At 47.1% G+C, this 19,822-nt stretch overlaps 2 protein-coding genes across 2 annotated transcripts in view; both read right to left on the reverse strand.

Annotated features, from left to right (window-relative positions):
- LOC119404729 (uncharacterized) overlaps positions 1–19,822 on the reverse strand; it is a 364,008-nt gene that overhangs the window by 265,610 nt on the left and 78,576 nt on the right. The gene's annotated exons all lie outside the window — the stretch shown is intronic.
- LOC119405387 (zinc finger protein 771) lies at positions 4,815–5,438 on the reverse strand. The gene has a single exon (XM_037672224.1). The coding sequence runs from the start codon at positions 5,436–5,438 to the stop codon at positions 4,815–4,817; it is 624 nt and encodes a 207-aa protein (XP_037528152.1).

Consider the following 19,822-nt stretch of genomic DNA (forward strand, 5'->3'; position numbering starts at 1 on the left):
AAGAAACATCGTGGCTGTGTGGTAGGACACCTCCTTGCCACGCAGACGGCCCGGGTTCGATACTCAATGGGACCGAAGATTTTTATTTTATTTGCATCTTTCTCGATTTTTCGCTCACGGATGATTTTTTGCTCACAAGCGACGCCGTCACCGACATCGACGGCGGAATTTCTGCGATACCAGCTCTCTAACGCTATGGGGTTAAGATGTGAAAGATAAAGGCGCGTTCATGCAGCCACGTGTATGTGTTTGCCGGTAGCTTAGTTGGCTAAACGCAGATCAGCCATCGTCGCGTACCGTGAGGTCATGGGTTCGAATGATGGTCAACGGAACTTTTTGTTATAGTTGTTTTTCTTTGCCATCTGATGGCGTTGATTTTGCTGACGTATTCCCGTGACGGAAATACGTCATGGAAGTCTTGGTGGACCCCGGCATAAAACACTTTCGTCTTAAAATAAAATATAGCATTCTCGTGCCTGAGGGTCTCAGTGCTGTCAGCGAACTAATTATGTGCTGCTTTGCAGCTAGACTTATTTGTTTTGAGCTCGCATATTGTTATCATTTGACACCCCAAGTCATTTTTGAAAAAATTATTTCTAAAATGCCCTCTATTTATTTATTTATTTATTTATTTATTTATTTATTTAAATACTCTCAATTTCATTTGCGGCGTTACAGGGAGGAGTGGTTACAAGTTAGAGATGGCAGTCTAGAATGATGCATGATCAGGGTTGCTGGCGATGGAGGCAGGGAGGTGGTTCCATTCGGATGAAGTCTTCGGCACGTAGGAGTGGAAGTATATGTTGGTATGGCAGAATGGCACATGGACTTTGAAGTTATGGTCGATGCGAGATGAAACGTAAGAAGGTGGCGAGAACAATAAGCGTTTTATTTCAGGATTCATGAAAAAAATTTTGTGGTAGAGACATAGGCGGGCCTGCTTCCTCCTGTTAGAAAGGGTAGGAAGGTCTAGAGAAGTTTTAATTGATGAGATGCTAGCAGTACGGGAGTAATTAGCGACAATGAAGCGAGCTGAGCGATTTAGTGGTTGGTTAGATCGGCACACTGAGCAAACACGCGAAACAGACACTGAATGATGTATTTCGTTGTGTAACATTCATAAGCATTCGTTTAATTTTTAGGATCAGTTGGTTTCACTACACTGTGATTGTACCAAACACACTTAATTTTGTGGCCTGCGAGAGTTGTGACGAAACTGACTTTTGCCCAGAATAACACTACGAACACACACATCTCACAGTCTCCCTCCGATGAAGGAGAATTTAAGCCCTGGGCATAACCATGCGCAGGGTTCCCCATCAGGGAGGGGCGAAGGTTCATCGCCCCTTCCCCTACTAAGTCAAAGTATGGGGTCGACTTGCCCCCCTCCTCCGACTTACGTGACTAGGGGGTGCACATGCGCAGTGAAACGGTGCTCGCGCCGCCGCGTCTCATCTGAATTTAGATATTCCGCGGAGCGTCGCGAACCTCCGCTTGCTTGGTGTCCTGGCTGCTTACCATGATAGAGTAACTTGGTTACCAGCGATACAGCTTGAGTGAGCTTGAAAAAGATGGTGCGAAGTCAAGCTATGGCTTAGTCATCTTGAAGATGGCTCTCCTTTGGCTGTCCAAGCCAACCGCTTCTAGCCGTTCTGGAGACATTTAGTTGGGGAAAACATCTCGAAGATTTCAAAGGAAATGTCACACACGGCACACACACACGCACGATCTGTGTGTGTGTGCGTGTGTGTTCGTGTGTTTGTGTGTGTGCGTGCGTGTGGCATTTGATTTGAAGTCTTCGAGATATACATATGCGTGTAGGTCGATTTTGATCGTGTAGGTCGTTTTTGATTTACCCTTTGGATAAGGCAATATTTTTTATAAAACAATATTAGCGGTAAGGTTTGCTTGTCCTGCTCATTCTCAATTGCATGCTAAGTTCATGAAGCTCAGAAAATTATACTTTAAGTGCTCGTTTTTTCTTTGTTAGACACAATATTAATGAGAACTAACCGACAATAATGCAAAGGAAAGTATAGAGGATCTTATTTCTAGTAATTATGATATCAATGTGAAGAAAGTAATGTAGACGAAAAGGTAATTTGCTGCCGGCAGGGATCGAGCCTACGACCTTCGAATAACGCGTGCGATCCTCTACCACTGAGATGGCGGTCATCCTCCCGTCCACTTTATGGAGTATATATATATATATATATATGTGTGTGTGTGTGTGTGTGTGTGTGTGCATTTAAACCAAGGAGTGTTACGCAGCGTCGATCGCAGCAATGGCGGCGAGTGTGGAACTCTTTTTCTCCTGTTGACGTGACGTAGCACGGCAACAGGCAGTAATATATGGTATTCTCGGCAAATCGAACCGCGGCGCCCTGGTGCACCCTTTCATCCAATCATCGCGGCGCATTGGGTGGCTAGTACAAAGGAGACCATTGCCCCCCCCCCCCCCTTTCCATCCTCCACCAAGCCACAATGCAACGCATGTTTGCCGTCCCCTCCCACGAAGACAAAATCCTGTCTACGCTCACGGTCACTTCAAAAAGTTGATAACAATATCGTGTCTGTGGACGCTCGCCAATAAACGACACACACATGCGACATAGAGCTCACAAAAGCCTCCCATTACTTTCATTTTGCAGAGTTTATTTCGAACAGAAGCAACGTTTGACGGTAGTACACATCTCTTCCGTATATAAAGACAAAACAAAGAAGGTCTTTGGTAAGTGCTTCCTGCCATCACATAGAACACATGTGCACAGTCAAAAGCGTCGAGGGTTACACGCCCGTATGCCATAGAGCGTGGCCTATTTAGTCGAAAACTGCATAGAGCTCTGTACAAGTCAACTGGGAGCCGGCATCTCTCAGAAAAAACTTGCGCCGATTATTCTGCGCGCCGCAAAGTAATCCCACCGCAGCTATATTACCGGTGGCCTGGCGTAGAAAAACGCATATTCATTGGCAATGACATTATTCCTGGTTCCCATACGCGAATATGCAATGACCAAACAGTAGGGGTGTGCGAATATCAAATTTTTCGAATACGAATCGAATACGAATATCCACCTTCGAATAACGAATCGAATATCGAATATCAAAGGAAAAATGCCTCCACAGTAACAATATTTTATTTAACATGTAACTATTTGAAGAAAAAAAAAAACATTAACAGCCTGACCGGTAACAAAACATACACTGCTATCTCCAGAACACAATGTCCAGGCTAGCACAATGCACATCACAACAGAAGCAAATATCACGGCACAATGAAAGTAATGACTACATGTTATCATGAAGAAATATGAGTGGCTCCATATGATCAGGCAGCAGGCGCTCCCTTGTAACAGAGACAACCCCCTCCCCCCCCCCCCCCCACCCCTGCCACTGAAAAGGCACGCTCGCTTGGAACAGAAGTGGCTGGTATAGGGAGTTACATGGGGCAAAGCTTTGCCGGAGTGGGGTATCTGAAGGTGCCTACAGTCCGCCACCAGTCACGTGGGTCACTGTCTTTCTTCAGAAGTGGTCCCGCATAGTGAACGAGTGGTAGTGCGGCACGTTACGGCCGCATAATATTGAAAATGTACGTTACATGATCGCCAACAGCGCTGCACGTCGGAGATGCACCAGCAATAAATCATACGTATTGGGGCGCTCGTCGCAGGCAGATATCCTGCCTCCGTGTACTTACGATGTTTATCGCTCCTCTCGGCAACGTTTTTAGCGAAACTAACGCAGCAGAAATGTGGAAGACGAGTTATTTTATGCATGATAATCGAATCGCATATTCGAAGTTTTCGATTATTCGAAGTTATCGAATATTCGAAACTTTTCGAATACACAATTTTCGAATCGAATACGAATATTTCGAATGTAATATTCGACGAATATTCGAAACTTTCGAATATTCGCACACCCCTACCGAACAGGCGTGCATGCCCTCGTGTTGCGCACATTGACCGAAGGTAAGCGGACTGCCTCGAGTTACGGCAGCAAAACACACTACACCTCCAGGTCTTGTTACTTAAAGAAACCACACATAAAAATGTTTAACGGGCGTCCTGGAGTTGCACTGAACAAGAAACGCTGCTACAGCGTGATTTAAAAAAAAAGGATATGCGATGCACGTACAGCAGCGCCCATGTTCCTCAAGTAATGTTGCTGGCTGCCTCCGTGATACCCCTATATTAAGCAAATCACGCGTACGTGAAAAGAAACCTTAATCAAATATCGAATTTAGCGTGACCCGTTAGCGCAAGCAAGTGGAGCCTGACACAACTTTCTGCGCAGGTCGAATTACCTGCGTTCTATCGGCGACCGAACAAAGCCCAGATTGTCAAAACAGTTTACAACGTACGCGAACACCGAGCTTTGATTGAGTCGCACAACTCACTCAACAGCTAACACATACAGAGCGATTGAAGTGACAACCCAGACGTTGTGAACGTTAGCATTTGATGGGTTTGTTTAGTGTGCGTGTTTGTGCAAAGACTAGTATCAATTTGCTTTGCGGCTTTGAGAGGAACAGTTAGCGTCAGCACTTGAGGGAGCGGTGTGGGGAGTTCGCTGCACATGTCAGAAAAATGTGCTCCTGAGAAAAAGTTCGAGTTTCCGCACACGTATATATGTTAAGCTCTAGCGAAGCGATAAATGTACTCGTCCGGTAGACGTTGGTTAAGGCAGAAAAAACTATTCATCTAGAACGGGTGAGGTACAGAACAACTGGATAAGCAGCATTATGGTTGTCCTGATGTCCTCTTTTCATGTCAACCTACAAATGAATCCTCGTGAGAAGGTGGGGCAGCCATTCAGTCGAAGCCAATCTCAGTCGGGAGTCTCGAGCGAGCGTGGTCTCGAAGGGTGCGCAACTCGCGAAACCGTCTATCGCAAACCTCGCAGTGGTGCGGCCAATCTTCGACGTGCGTCAGAGGGTGTCTCTTGAGGGTCTGCAAAGTGGACAGCCTCCAGGGGCAGTCCGGGCACGCGAACGACCTCTCCCCGGTGTGGGTGCGCAGGTGACGCTTCAAGTGCTCCTTGAAGACGAACTTGCCAGGGCAGAGGTCGCACGCGAACCTACGGACATTGTTGTGCCACTTCAGGTGCCTCTGCAGGTCTGATCTATGGAAGAACGTGCTGGGGCGCAGGTGACACCCGAACGGCCGCTCTCCGGTGTGCACGCGGAGGATGTCGCTCCGCAGCGAGTCTTTGAGGCCAAACGACTTGGTGCAGTAAGGGCATTTCAGCGGCCTGGACCCTTCATGCACCAGCTGGCGGTGTCGGTTCAGGCAGGACTTGCGCGACAGCACCTTGGAGCACGACGGACACTGCCAGGTCTTGGTAGTGCCAGCGCCTGAAGGCGACGTGGGGGTTTCCTCGTCACCCTCGGCGCTTCGCGGGGCTGCAGGGTTTGTAAAGGCATCGGAGAGAAACATTCACGGGTATTCAACATCTCTAGACACCCCATCAAAGCTTTTTTTGTTTTTTTTTTCTCAGGGGTGCAGAACAGCATCGCACGTAGCACTGCCTTTCAAGAGTAACGTTTCCGAAAAAAAAATTGATGTATTCACTGCACCACAGCAAAAATTCGTAGAGGTCCCTTACGGAGTTGCCTAAGCATACGTACACGTGAAAGCCGTGGTTAGCTTATACGCCAGTATTCAAATTAACTTTATCCACTACCGAGGCATTCCCCTGCAGCTATACACTATTTTACGGAAGGGTTTCGGTGCCACCATACTGGCTGTTAACCTGTATCTTGAAGAACTAAACGAACAGCGCTACGTTGGGCGTACACACGTGACAAAGGTTGGGCGGGTGCATTCGGCGTTTCCTGACGTTATCAGTTCACGCCACGAAATACAAAATAAGAAAACATCCGTTTAACAGCCCAATGTGACAGTGCCCATATGTCTTACGTAAAATAGTCTATAGGTAGCAGAGTTGCGTGTAGGTCTGGCTAGCAACCACAGCTATGCGGCGAAGTCGTGCTCCGTTTTTTTAATGTCACATGTATACCGTATCGCCGAATCACATGTCTGGCGTTTGAAGACCAGCGATAAACTTGACTGCCGATGACTAGTGTCAGTCCAGTTCGGATCTCGGATCAAGCCGTGAGTCTGAGTGAGTCCGAGTGAGTAATATTTTGGTGAGTCTGAGTCCGAGTGAGTCCTGTTGTGAAAAATTTTAGCGACTCTGAGTCCGAGTGATTCCGGTTAAGGAAAAGTGTTGTGAGTCTGAGTCCGAGTGAGCGCTAAGCGCAACATTTATTTAGTGAGTGAGTCTGAGTGAGCGCCACATTTTTTGCCGACCTATGCGACTCCTATCTACTTAACTTCGGCATTAATATCAGCCTAACGCCGACTCACGTTTATACTCACGTATAATCACACATAATTCAAGGCACTAGCGTTTATATGCGAGGTCATTGTTTATTGATCAGAGGCGTGAGTAACGGACGGCGAAAACTAAGGCAAGTACTTCATAAAAATATATCGTGTGATTCATCTCTTACAATAAAAAGTCCTTACTGGATAGCAACCACTAATAAGTCGCATTTGAAAGTACGAGATGAAAAGGTGCCAAGTAGAGCAGCGAATATTCGAATTACAAAACATTACAGATGTGAGATATCCGGGTTAGATTGTACGATCGTTTCTGAAATTACGAGTTCGCCAAAGTCTCTAAACTCGTCGCATTAAGCATGAATTATAATTTGGGAGGATTTACGTGGCAAAACCAGGGCTCGCTAGGCAGCAGCAGCGTGGGCTCGCCGTCAAGACGCTCCGGTGAGACCTCGTAAGGGCCCCAAGAGACGTCAGCGTCGGGCGGACCCCGAGATACAAGACAGCGAAGCACCGAAGCAGCGCGGAAGCGGCGGCAAGAGAACCTCGAAGAGGTACGGGCGCGGGACGCAGCGGCCAAGCGCCGAAAGCGGTCGCTACCTGAAGTTGGTGGCGCCGACGCGCGCTTCAAGCGCGATTTCCTCGACCACACGTTTGGCCACAGCTGCAAGGTCTGCGATTGCTTGTGGTTCGACAACAACCTGACCACAATTACTACTACAGGGATTCAACTGCCGAAGTAGGATTTGGAGCAGCAAAATGTTGCTTTTGGAGCACAAAAATCTAAATTTGGAGCAGGTTACGAAAAAAACTGATTTTTTAGCACGAAATCCCATATTTGGAGCAATATAACAAAGAAGGCTTACTTTTAGAAAAGAAAACAAAAATACGTACAAACCATTCAACATCAGCTAAGTCGTGCACAGTGCACGTGAACACAGCTATTTCAATAAAAACAGTGTGTTGAGCCACCGCACAGTGCGAACAATGACTAAGTCCACATTGGCATTTGCAGGGCCTGTCAAATAATTCAACAGGCACTGGAAATGCTATAGTGGACCTGCGAACCTGGCAACCTGGAAATTTGGGAGATTCGTAAAGCAGGAGCAGGGGTAGCGAAAAAAGAAAACTGGCATACGCTTTTGTCTGTTGTTTCTCAAGGCCGCAGAAAGGCTTTATTTACAGAGCAGCTCCAAATAATTGCCAATAATTTTTTAGACGTCAGTGATCATACTAGTACTGGTAATTGCACGGCGAGTGCACGAATGCGTAATTAAGGAACAAAATGTGCTGTGTCCCTGACAGCTAGTACCTAATAGCCCCTTCTAAATCTCAGTATGCTTTTCCGCAGGACACCATTGTACTGCGGCAAAAGTGGCTTAAAAAGCGCTCTGCACACAATAAAACAAGCATCAGGAAATTTGAATATTGTCCTTTTCTATTGCGATAGCAACTATATGGACACTCTCGACGAGTTTTTGCCATCATCTCCCGTATAAATTCCGAATTTATAACATATCCCTGTGCATAGTATGTATGGTCTACCGTGAGCAAAAGCGCGCGAGTGTGTGCGACGAACGCGGCTGAAGCAGGTATCAAACGAGGCAGCCCATCTCCGTCGCTCGGAGGGCGCATGCGATAACACCACTCCGCTCGGGAAGCCTGCCATCGAAGCATAGGGGAACGCCCCCGCCCGTCTTGAACGAGCATGAAAAGACGCGAAAAGGGAGCGGGCTGTGGGGGGGGGGGGGGGGTGCTGTTGCTCGAGCAGCGACTTCTGAACTTTGATTCCATGAGCGCGGTCGCGATCGCTGGCGCGCGCGCTATCTCGGCAGACATCAGCGGGAGGCTCGTATATCCTGCTACGTGCGGCGCTCTCAATGCGAAGACACTGCAGAAAGAGCATCTTTTCCTGAAAACGCTGTATTGTCGAACACCAACGTTTTGTAGAGTTACGCGAGATCGGATACAAAAGAGTTTGCTGCGAGCCTCACTTCGTATAGCATTACAATTTTTTGCTATCGCATTCATTGTTTCGTCCTTCCGGTGAAACTGACTTTTTTCTTTTCTGTCGCGAGGGGTTGTTAGGGTCTGCGCGTCTGTATTGGATGACGATGCCCACACTGCAGATGACCAACGCGGCCTTCATTTCTCGCTCAAATTCGCGCAACTGAGAAAATTTTAAGCTGGCCGGGCATTTTGGCGCAGCGTGGCGCAATTTTAACAAATTTCACGGTTTTGGCTCAGCTTGGCGCAAAAATAAGGAATTGTATCAAATTGGCGCAATTGGCGCAGCTGTTGCATCCCTGCGTTTTGATAGAATAGTATGGGCGTTAATATAGAAAATGTCTGCAATCGTTCCGTCAGCAGACATTAGAGACCATTTCCCACTGAACTTCATCTAATGTTAACAATCAACTGTCAATCTTAAATCTATCATGCAAAAGCATGACCGCCCCGCCACGGTGGTCTAGTGGTTATGGCGCTCGACTGCTGACCCGAAGGTCGCAGGATCAAATCCCGGCCGCGGCGGCTGCATTTTCGATGGAGGCGAAAATGTTTGAGGCCCGTGTACTTAGATTTAGGTGCACGTTAAAGAACCCCAGGTGGTCGAAATTTCCGGAGCCCTCCACTACGGCGTCTCTCATAATCATATCGTGGTTTTGGGACGTTAAACCCCAGATATTATTATTATATTATTATACAAAAGCATGACCTTTGTGACCGATTTTCTGATATCTGAGGTGCTGCTCCAAAGCGGTTTCCTCATGTGCGTAATGGTTGCAGAAAGATCCTCTGAGGTAGAAATTCCCTTCCCTTTCAAGTTTAACTTTTCAGAACATGAACTTTTTCCCTCTGGTCGAAGAACTTCATGATCACTGGTCGCCTTTTACACAGGCGTGCGCACGAGGAGGGGCAGGGGCGCGGCCGCATCCCTAGTCACCTAAAGGAGGGGGGGGGGCAAAATCTGCCTCGTACATTGACGTATTAGGGAGGGGGGCACTGCGATGAACCTCCCCCCCCCCTGATGGGGAACCCTGCGCGCACCTATGACCTTTTACCATGCTGCTTTGTCCCTAGCCTATGAATCCTCACGACTAAGTTTACGTTCATGTCTAAAGTATGCTTGAACACATCGGTAACTACGCTATCCATGAGGTCATCAGAGGCGACATTATTCTTTTCCGGTATGCCGAACACAACAAGGCTTTTGTTACGCCTACTTCTATCCTCTACATCAACAAGCTTACTTTCCAAGTTTTGAACTGTCTTTTCAAGACTATTAACTTTATCGCTGAATCATTTAATTATCATATAAGTTAACTCGACAGTTTTTAATTTCAGCTCAATATCATCAAGCCTTTTTTGGACGTTGTTCTCACCTTCAATCAACTGTGTCAACAATTCCGAAGTGGAGGACCCTGGACTGGGCAAAACCACTTGTTGAATGTTACAATACAGGGATACAAACTACGTAGGCACGTCAGCTGGATGAATAAAGAATTGCTAGTTTTAACAGATGATACTGTGTTACCAACCAGCACGTAGAAAAGAAGTGGCTTGAACATAGTGCAACAAGAAGACCCTGCAGCTTGTGTACCCACTGGAGGTATCTGGGGATGGGAGGCGTCTTTTATCCGCTTGGGGTGACGTTGATGTCGCTGGAAGCAGCGTTGCCCAACATTCGTGGACGATAGGTGGCGCGTGCGCGGAGACGGAAGTAGAATTATGCACTTCGATGACAAAGTTGGTTGCATCTTGATGTGCGCTGGCCCTTGCTGTCGCACCGCACAGGAGTATCTGCACAAAGAAAAGAAGCGACTTGAACATGGTGCTACAAGATGACCGGCCAACATGCCCACTCAAGTTTACTTTATTGCGATAGCAATTATATGGACAGTCTCGAGTGGATTTTGCCGTCACCGTCGCCGCCGTCATGCACCGTATATGTATAAGTATGTATATATATATCAAAGTCTCAAAGAAAAATAATTCAGAAAAATGCTTCCGAAGCGCGGAATCGAACCAGCGACCTCTCGTTCCACAGCGCGTGACGCTAACCACCAAGCCAGAAAGGCAGATCCTTCAGGGAGCTAACGGCGAGCGTTATATACACACCCTTTACCGCTTTCAGGACGCAGAGACGGCAGGTGCTTATAAGCGTTTCTTCATTACCAGCGAGATGGCGCGAGGAGCGCGACGGGTGGATTTAAGTCGTCGGCGAGCTCGCTCGCTTCTTCTTATATTTGCGCAGGAAGAACCTTGCCCTTCCGCTGTCTGCTCGCGCGGTTTTCTTGTGGCGAGGGGAAGAGGGATGTTTCTAGCTTTCACCGGTGATGTCCGCGCTCATGTTACGGAGCGTATGAAAGTCACTCGAGCTCAAGGGACGCCGCTAAACGAACAAACAGAAGATGAGCGCGAACTATCAAGTGTAACCGCTCGACACTTGAAGCACGCTAGTTTCCTTCGTTGTTTGGCCGCCTTTGCAACAGGAGCGCTGTTCAAACTGAGAGTATCCATTGGCGAGCCTAACTTCGTATAGCATTTGTTTCTTGCTATCGCATTCATTGCTTCGCCCTTGCGGCGAAACTGTGACTTTTTCTTACAAGCTTCTCTTTCACTGTAGCTCCATTCCAGTTGTTTATACCTGTTAGCCTCCTGCGATATATCCCTAAAAACTATTCTTGTAAAGCATGTTTATGTTCACTGGTTATTTTTTTTTTGAAGATAACAATGATAGTCCAGCAATCAGATTCATATTTCATCGTCAATGACTCCCACCAAACCGTTGACATAAATAATAGTACAAGTCCTGCAATTTTTTATTCACTTTGAATTTTAAATCGAAGCATATACATTCGCAAAACGCCACAAGTAACCTGCAATATACAGGGTGTTCTTTTTTTAGACAATACGGATTTTTTAATAAAAATCCCGACAGTAAGGTTCTCGTCGTTTTCGCATACGCAATCCACATCGAGGCGGAAACACTTTGCCGCAGTTAAAATCACACTGTTACTACTAATTAACAAAAGCTCGTTAATTAGCTTTTTTAATTATTGACTTGAGGGCAGGTGTTTATATTAGATAGTTGTGCGTACTAATTTATGTAATATTTTTTACAAATCACAAACGTTGCACGTAGTTCGAGATATTCTGATCGAATGTCGAGGGCGAAATCGATATTGATAGGCGCATATTCGCCCGCTTCAAATATTCGAACGAATATTTCAGTATTCGAATTCACCTCGACACGAATTTAAATAATACGAAGTATTCGAAATCAACGAATAGACGTATATTTGACCGCATGTGACCCGCCTGATAAGGTGGTTTCACTGCAGCGTGAGGCTGCTCTGCCCTGAAATCACCTATCCATTATCCAGGGGAAATCCGCATTGCCGCGAAGCCACACTTGAAGGTTAAATGTACGAACCACCTCTATATCTAATAATTATTATTGCGATATCAATTATATGGACACTCTCCGCGGATTTCTGCCGCCGCCGGTGCCGTCGCCGTCATATTTTGTATATGTATACGTATGTGTATATATAAAACAGATGCACGCCATGCATCCGCTGGCATAATAACGGCGAGCTATTTATATACACCAGTTACCCCTGGCGGTACGCAGATCACGGAGGAGCTTGAGCGTGTTCGCTATCACGCAACGCTCCTACATTTCCTTTCGATTTGAAAACTGCCCTTGAGACGTCCACGAAGAAGTGGCCCCTTTCTGTACCCACTCGTGATGTGGAAAGAAAAAAAAAACAAACGCCGGGCACACTTTGCATCAGACGCCACCGCGTGGCAGCAGTCGCACAGCGGCCACTTTACGCGCCGCAGTTTAAAAGGAAAAAATTTCACCATCTCCCACTAAAGGGAACCATGTGGGGATGCGAAGGAGCGCATGGGTCGACTTAAAGTTCCGTTCATCACGGGCACCTTGCCCGATGTTAACGCGCCCTTGCATGTGGAGCACACCATGAATTATTGTTGGGCCACGCGGGTTCATCGCGCGTCTGCAGAATCTCGTTCCCCGACGCCATCACATGATTGCTGCGAGAGTGTAAGGGGGAGAGGCCACAGCGTCTTACCCAGCCCCTTACACGGGCCCGAACGCGCTAACGCGTGCCAGCACACCTGGTTTTGTTTGCGTTACGCCAAGCTAGGACAGCATACTGCAGCCCGGGCCCCTAAAGTGCTCTGCACGTATCATCATCAAGGCGGTCGCAGAACAAGACGAAGAAGACTTCTCCTTGGCGCAAGCGCGCGCTCAATATGTTACAGATGGCTATGGTAGGCTTTAGAAAGCGGACGGTCGCCAATTGAACTACGGACAAAGCCCAGCGCAAACGCTGCTTCACATCTAAAAAGAAATATATAAGAGCGCGGGGTGCAGCGCGCTGCTCAAACACACAGACTAGCAACTGTGACAGTCGTTAGTTCGCGCTGCTCCTGTGGAGACCTGTGCGTTCTTTTCGAGCGTCCTTTGTGCTTCAGTGGCGCGCAGCAAGTTTCTAGCTCCTTGTCGTTCTTCGTGTGACATTTCAATCTCTTGCTATCGCATTCATTGCGTCGCCCTTTTTTGGATGCGAAGCAGCTTTTGCGCTGAGCTTTCATTATGCCTATAAGGTTAGGTAGCGCACTTTCGACGGGGACAAAAGAAACAGAAAGGACACGACACTCGCTACACTCGCAACTGAATTTATTTCAGGAAAAATACTTCAATATATATGCACCCAAGCACCCCCGAGTGACACAGAAATGAACCAAATTTTCCTGAAATAAATTCAGTTGCGAGTGTAGCGAGTGTCGTGTCCTTTCTGTTTCTTTTGTCCCCGTCGAAAGTGCGCTACCTAACCTTATAGGCATAATGATCAGTCACCAACTAGCCCAGCTCTCAACCTTATTGAACTTCAAGCGCTGAGCTTTGTTCGTAGTTCCATTGGCGACCGTCCGCTTTCTAAAAGCTACCATAGCCATCTGTAACATACTGAGCGCGCGCTTGCGCCAAGGAGAAGTCTTCTTCGTCTTGTTCTTCGACCGCCTTGATGATGATACGTGCAGAGCACTTTAGGGGCCCGGGCTGCCGTATGCTGTCCTAGCTTAGCGTAACGGAAACAAAACCACGTGTGCTGGCACGCGCTAGCGCATTCGCGCCTGTTTAAGGGGCTGGGTAAGACGCTGTGGCCTCTCCCCCTTACACTCTCTCAGCAATCACGTGATGGCGTCGGGGAACGAGATTCTGCAGACGCGCGATGAACCCGCGTGGCGTGCTCCAACAAGAGTTCGGGACGAGTAACAGCCACAGCAACTACAGTGAATTTATGGTGTGCTCCACTTGCAAGGACGCGTTAACATCGGGCAAGGTGCCCGTGATGAACGGAACTGTAAGTCGACCCATGCGCTCCTTCGCATCCCCACATGGTTCACTTCAGTGGGAGATGGTGAAATTTTTTTAATTTAGAAGCGTGTTATGCGAGCTTATATGCGCTAAGTACAACAAATCTTTAATTGTAACATTTTGAAGCTTTTAACTTGAGTCTCATTACTACTCAAATCCTGCCACGTACTATACTCAAATTTGCTTCAACTTCGAAACAAAAAAGTGACATTCGCAGACACCCATGCAGTTCCAATTACTAAAAATATTGTGCAAGCTAGTTGGGTCATGACAAAAATGTGCATTTTTCTTTATAATACGTGATATATACCATTCGAACTATTCCATTCAAAATTATTCGACAAAATCACTATTCGACTCGATATTGTTCGACAGAATCGCTATTCGATTTGATATTATTAGACAAAATCACCATTCACTTCGAATTCTCTTCGAAACTTATATTTACTATTCGCCCATCCCTAGAATATAGTCATTTCACCCATCTGTGTACATATGTAAGTACACCCACACCTCGATATAACGAACACGGATATAACGAGTTATCGGTTATAACGAAGTAAATGAAAAGTAGTCTTGTCATGTATACAGTGTGATGAATGCACTTTTATAACGAATTTTAGGATACGACGAAGTCATTTTGGTGTCAGATGTGGCTTTTTTATAATAAGGTTATAGTGTAGTTCCCCTCTATCCTCTCTCTCTCTCTCCTTTTCCTCCTCACTCATCCACTAGACGGTAGAATGGATCAGGAAACAAACAGGGGCTGCAGCTTTCCTATCTGACATCAAGCGAAAGAGATGGATCGGGGCTGGCCACGTAATTCGTAGAGCAGACGAACGGTGGACAGTAAGAGCAACAGAATGGTTACCAAGAGATGGGAAACGCAGTCGAGGAAGGTAGAGAGTTAGGTGGAGTGAAGAAATTAAGATTAAGAAGGTCGCAGGGATCGCAAAATAAATAAATAAAATGGAATCAGCCTGTACACGATAGGGTAAGCTGGAGATCATTGGGAGAGGGCTTCATCCTGCAGTGGGTAATTAATTTAATTGCTCGGGTTGAACGCCCCAAAACCACGATATGATTATGAGGGACGCCGTAGTGGAGGGCTCCGCGGACATTTCAGACACCTGGGATTCTTGAACGTGCACCTAAATCTACCTACACGGGCCTCGAGCATTTTCGCCTCCATCGGAAATGCGGCCGCCGCGGCCGGGATTCGATCCCGCGACCTGCGGGTCTTTAACGTGCAGCTAAATCTAAGTATGCGCGCCTGTAGCATTTATCCTGCATTGCACTAGAACAGGCTGAGATTGACGATGATAATGATTACGATCCACTGATAGCCGCCGTTAAGGTGTCAGCCGCTCGAACTTGGCAGTTACAGAGCGGCAATCATTACTCCCCTCAGCCCTTTTGTATAAATTTGCTCTAAGAAAGAAGCCCCAAACTTGCGTATTAGGGGCGAAGCTCCTCTTAGTCTAACCTTGTCCGGCGTAAGGCGTAAGGCGTAACCGGCAGTATACTACGACCCATCACAGATCCTTTGCAAACTGCCCACTACTTCGTCTTTGCAAACATCCCACTAGGACCCATCATCGATCCATCACTTCACCGACCATAAAGCCGTTATAATGAAGGGGGAACGGAAGCCACGTCTAGCTACCACTTACGAATAAAATTTCTTGTATAAATAAATACAGTGTTTGTCACGTCTTTGATTATGTACTGGGCTATCGCTTTGATTACTGCTGGGCGAAACCACTGAAGATTTCACGGTACAACCATGATTGCTTCAGGAGCTTCGCCCAAGCTCTTCATCATTCACCCGTGGATATCCTGTGATTTTTTTTTTTTTGGATAGCTTGCCCTTTTTCCTGACCACATTCTGCTGCTACGAGCCTTTTTTTTCTTTTTCAAAGTACGTCACGTGCAGTTCCGCTCTGACGTAATGTAACACATCGGCGGCACTTCCTGCGCACCCGGCGCGCTCAGTTTCGATATCGCCTCGATCGGGGCCTTGAATTTCGGTGATTAATATCACAAATTATGCGTTTTTTGGGATTTCTAAAATAAGGGTGTGCCCTAAATTGGCCCGTCCTACGACGTTTCTACCTAAACAGCTACCCTCAATTTATTAATTAGAAGGCGCTCTTTGGCCACACTTGGCCCTTGCGCCAATAAACACCATCATCAATCAATTTAATAAATAGGAGTTCAATAACGAGTTTTTGTTAATTGTTAATTAATCATTTCAGCAGAACTTTAGGTGCGACAAAGTATTATCGCCTCCATGTAGCGTTCCTCTGCCAAGACGACAGGCGCATGAATGTCACGGTATTTCTTTATTTAAAAAATCTCTATTGTCTAAACACACACACACGCACGCACGCACGCACGCACGCACGCACGCACGCACGCACGCACACACACACACACACACACACACACACACACACACACACACACACACACACACACACACACACACACACACACACACACACACACACACACACTCTGCATAGCTCGCAGGAGAACACAATAAATTCACACAGTCTTACAGCAGCACGTCTGAACAGAACCTCTGCAGCGGCGCAATCGTAGTTCCACAGATCAACGTACAAAGATAGACTGTAAATAAACTTATTTATCACGCATAGGTTCATACATGTGAGTTAAAGTGGGGCGGGCGTCAAGGGAGGGAAAATTCTCTTTCATGGAGAAATAAATTTGACAACGATCGACGCGGCACAGCAAACTGGAACATATTTTATGAGAAACCCTGCGAGGTCCGAGCGACACGACGCGGCTGGTACACTTGGAATTGAACACACACACACACACACACACACACACACACACACACACACACACACACACACACACACACACACACACACACACACACACACACAAAAAAAAAAAAAAAAGGAAGCCGCGCCTTAGTTGTAGTAATCGCGTTGCCCTCAAGCGGTGCTGCTCCTGTCTACGCATGTGACACGTGACTACGCCAAAGCGCCGACGTTTCGCTGTTACCGTTTTTGTTGTTTGTTTTTCGAGCCGCAAAGAAAAGTCAATCAGCGCGCGCGCGTAGGCCACCCACACGCGCCCGCCAGCACATTTCCTTCGATCACATTAAGAAGCGGAACTTCGCTACAAAATCCGATAGTACCGCGTCAACAATCCACAGAGAGCGTTCACAGATGCATCCGCCATCTATGAGCGCAAAATAAAAGTATGTTTACGCTACGCATGACAATAAGCAAGCAAAATCTGTTTGTAATTAAAGCGACAGATGGCAGAAGTATCTGTCGGAGGCTAGTTTAGGATAAATAATTGGGGCAAACTTTTGGGAAGGGAGGCACTATCGAACGTTGGCTCGTAGCACCGCCGCAATTATTTAGGAGCTCTGCGTTGAAGCTTGCGACGCGAGGACATACACACATGGTGCAGCGATCGGGTTGCCATGGAGCCAAACCGCAACACAAAAACTCGTCTGCTTCGCTTGCGTCTATCCCCCCCCCCCCTTCCGATCTTCCAATAGTAGGCGAACGACCACTCGGTTTTTCTTCCTTTCTTTCGTTTTGCGCCGACCTTCTCGCTGGTTCGTTTTCTTCGATTTTGTTTGTATCTATCGTCTCTCGCGAATTGGTCCTTGTTTCGTTCGGCTAATCGTCTTTTCGGTCGCCAACGCGCGAGGTTGCCGCACAAAAAGAATGTGAAGTTGGCGTGCGAACGAGCCTTCTGAAAGACGGGGCTCCCAATTCCCCGGAGTTCCTTCCGGACCCCGTCGGTCCTTTCTACCGAGGCTCCAAACAGGGAAGACGACGGTTTCCAAATCGGTGAGCCGACACATTCCTTCGCCTCCGTCCGTTCGCAAGGAGCGTCCAGTCTCGCACGTAAAGCTGTCTCTTTTTCCGGATTCCTCAGCAGTGTGCAGAGTCCTTCCGTAAAGTAATGAGGCTAAGTCTAGCGAAATTAATTTGTCCATCCAATCGTTACATAAAATTTTATTCTTCAAGATTGCTTACTTGGGTGTCGATATATCGAGCACAACGCGATTCCCGCGCTGCGAAGGCTCCCTGAAAGTCAGGCTGCCGTGATCTCTCTCAGACACTCTTGTGACAGCACGCTGGATGCCGGGAACACCGTCGAAACGGTGACCTTTCTGGCTTCGCTTGAGCTTTGGGAACATGAATAAATCTGCCGGGCGCACATCAGGGCTGTATCAGGGCTGCATCAGCCCTGATGTGAGCCCAAATCTCGAGAGAAGCCTGAAACGTCACCGTTTCGACGGTGTTCCCGACATCCAACGGGCTGTCACAAGAGTCTCCGAGAAGCCTTTGCACCGTGTGCTCGATGTATCGACGCCCAATTAAGCAATTTTGAAGAATTTCTATAATATATAACGATCGGATCAATACATTCTTTTTGCTTGACCCAGTCCCAATACTTTACGGACGGACCCTGTACTTGCTTCCCGCAATTAACATGAAACAGCTGTTTTCAGAATTCCGAGGAGTTTTTGTTGTTGTTGTTTATTTATTTACAGCTATGTCGTATATGGCTAGGTTCTGGAGGATCGCGTCCGCGGACAAAAAATGCGAACAACAATTTTCGGCGAACCAACTGTCTCGACAAATCCAGCGTTTTTGCGTCGAAAAAAAAATGGACGCGGCGTAAAAGTAAACGTAAAGGTGCATGATTTCGCCGATATGGCAGAATTAGGGGGACGATTTCGTCTGAAGGACGAGACCACTCGCATAGGAAACGAACGTCGTGCCATTTTGTTACTTTGGAAACAACCAGGTTTCTAATGTACAACAGGATTTGACTTTGAGACCGCCGTTGACGAGATAATATGCATCATTGGCTAGAAAAACACCGGGACCTTTGAGTGCCTCTTTAATAGCCCAGTGTACTCAGTTAATAATATATGAATTCCGTATAGCAATATTCGCTGGCTTCAATCTTCACAGTGGAATGATTCTGATTTTTAAAATTTTTAACACGAAAGTGTTTTATGCCGGGGTCCACCACGGCTCCACTGACGCATTTCCGTCACGGATATGACGTTGTAAAATATAAAGACTAAAATATGGCAAAAAAAAGCTATAAGAAAAACTTCCGTCACCGGGAGTCGAACTTACGACCTCTCGATCGCCAGCGCGCAGCGCGTAACGACTCCGCCACAGACGGCATGTTCTCTGCTTTGCTAACGGCGAGCTATTTATGTACACCATTCGCCGGTGGCGGTACTCAGAGATCGGCGGTATAGCGTGTTTTCGTTATCACTAGCGAGATGGCGCGAAGGGCTCGAAGAGTGCGCTTTAAAAGTCGTCCCCCACGCGGATTAGCGCGCGCCTCGACAGGGCGTGGTCGCTCGTGCGGGCGCTTATCTCGTAATCTCGGTGGTTTGTACGTCTTGCGCTCTGACTGCAAGCTTCCGTTGAGAGCACGAAGGTCACCTCGCTCACTGCAGCGGCCGCTTTTGCGAAAGGAGCGCGCTGCTCACACAGAAATAAGTTACAACTGTGACAGTTCGCGCTCATCCTGTGTATGTTCGTTCCGCGCGTCCTCTCTGCTTGAGCAGCGCATTGCAAGTTTCGAGCGGCTTGCCGTTCTTCGCGTAACATTATAATTTGATGCTGTAACGTTCATTCCTTCGCGCTTGGGGCGAAAGAATGCACAACAAACGCTCAACTACGTCTGTGAAGACACGTTTCACTTTCGTGTTATTCCGATTCCTATGACAGAGGGATCGGTCATGTTCTTTTTTGTCCAATTTTATCACTTGTTCCACGAGATCGCTTAGAACATGACGACTCCCGTCTTGTTATGTTCTTAATTAATAACAACTAAAGCTTAAAACTTCATTTCGACTTCTCCTGCAAGTGTAGCTACCGTACGCCTCCTCGAGTAATTCGGATCAAGCAATAGCATAGCGTGATCAACCAAATAACGTAAACAAGAAGCATATAGAGTCGCGTTCGATGTGAGCTTCAACGCGGCCTGCCCGCCGTCGATGCGGTTTCCAAGACTCCACGGTGGTGCCAACATT

The sequence above is a fragment of the Rhipicephalus sanguineus genome, chromosome 9 (genome assembly GCF_013339695.2).
Source record: "Rhipicephalus sanguineus isolate Rsan-2018 chromosome 9, BIME_Rsan_1.4, whole genome shotgun sequence".
NCBI classification, from domain to species: Eukaryota; Metazoa; Arthropoda; class Arachnida; order Ixodida; family Ixodidae; genus Rhipicephalus; species Rhipicephalus sanguineus.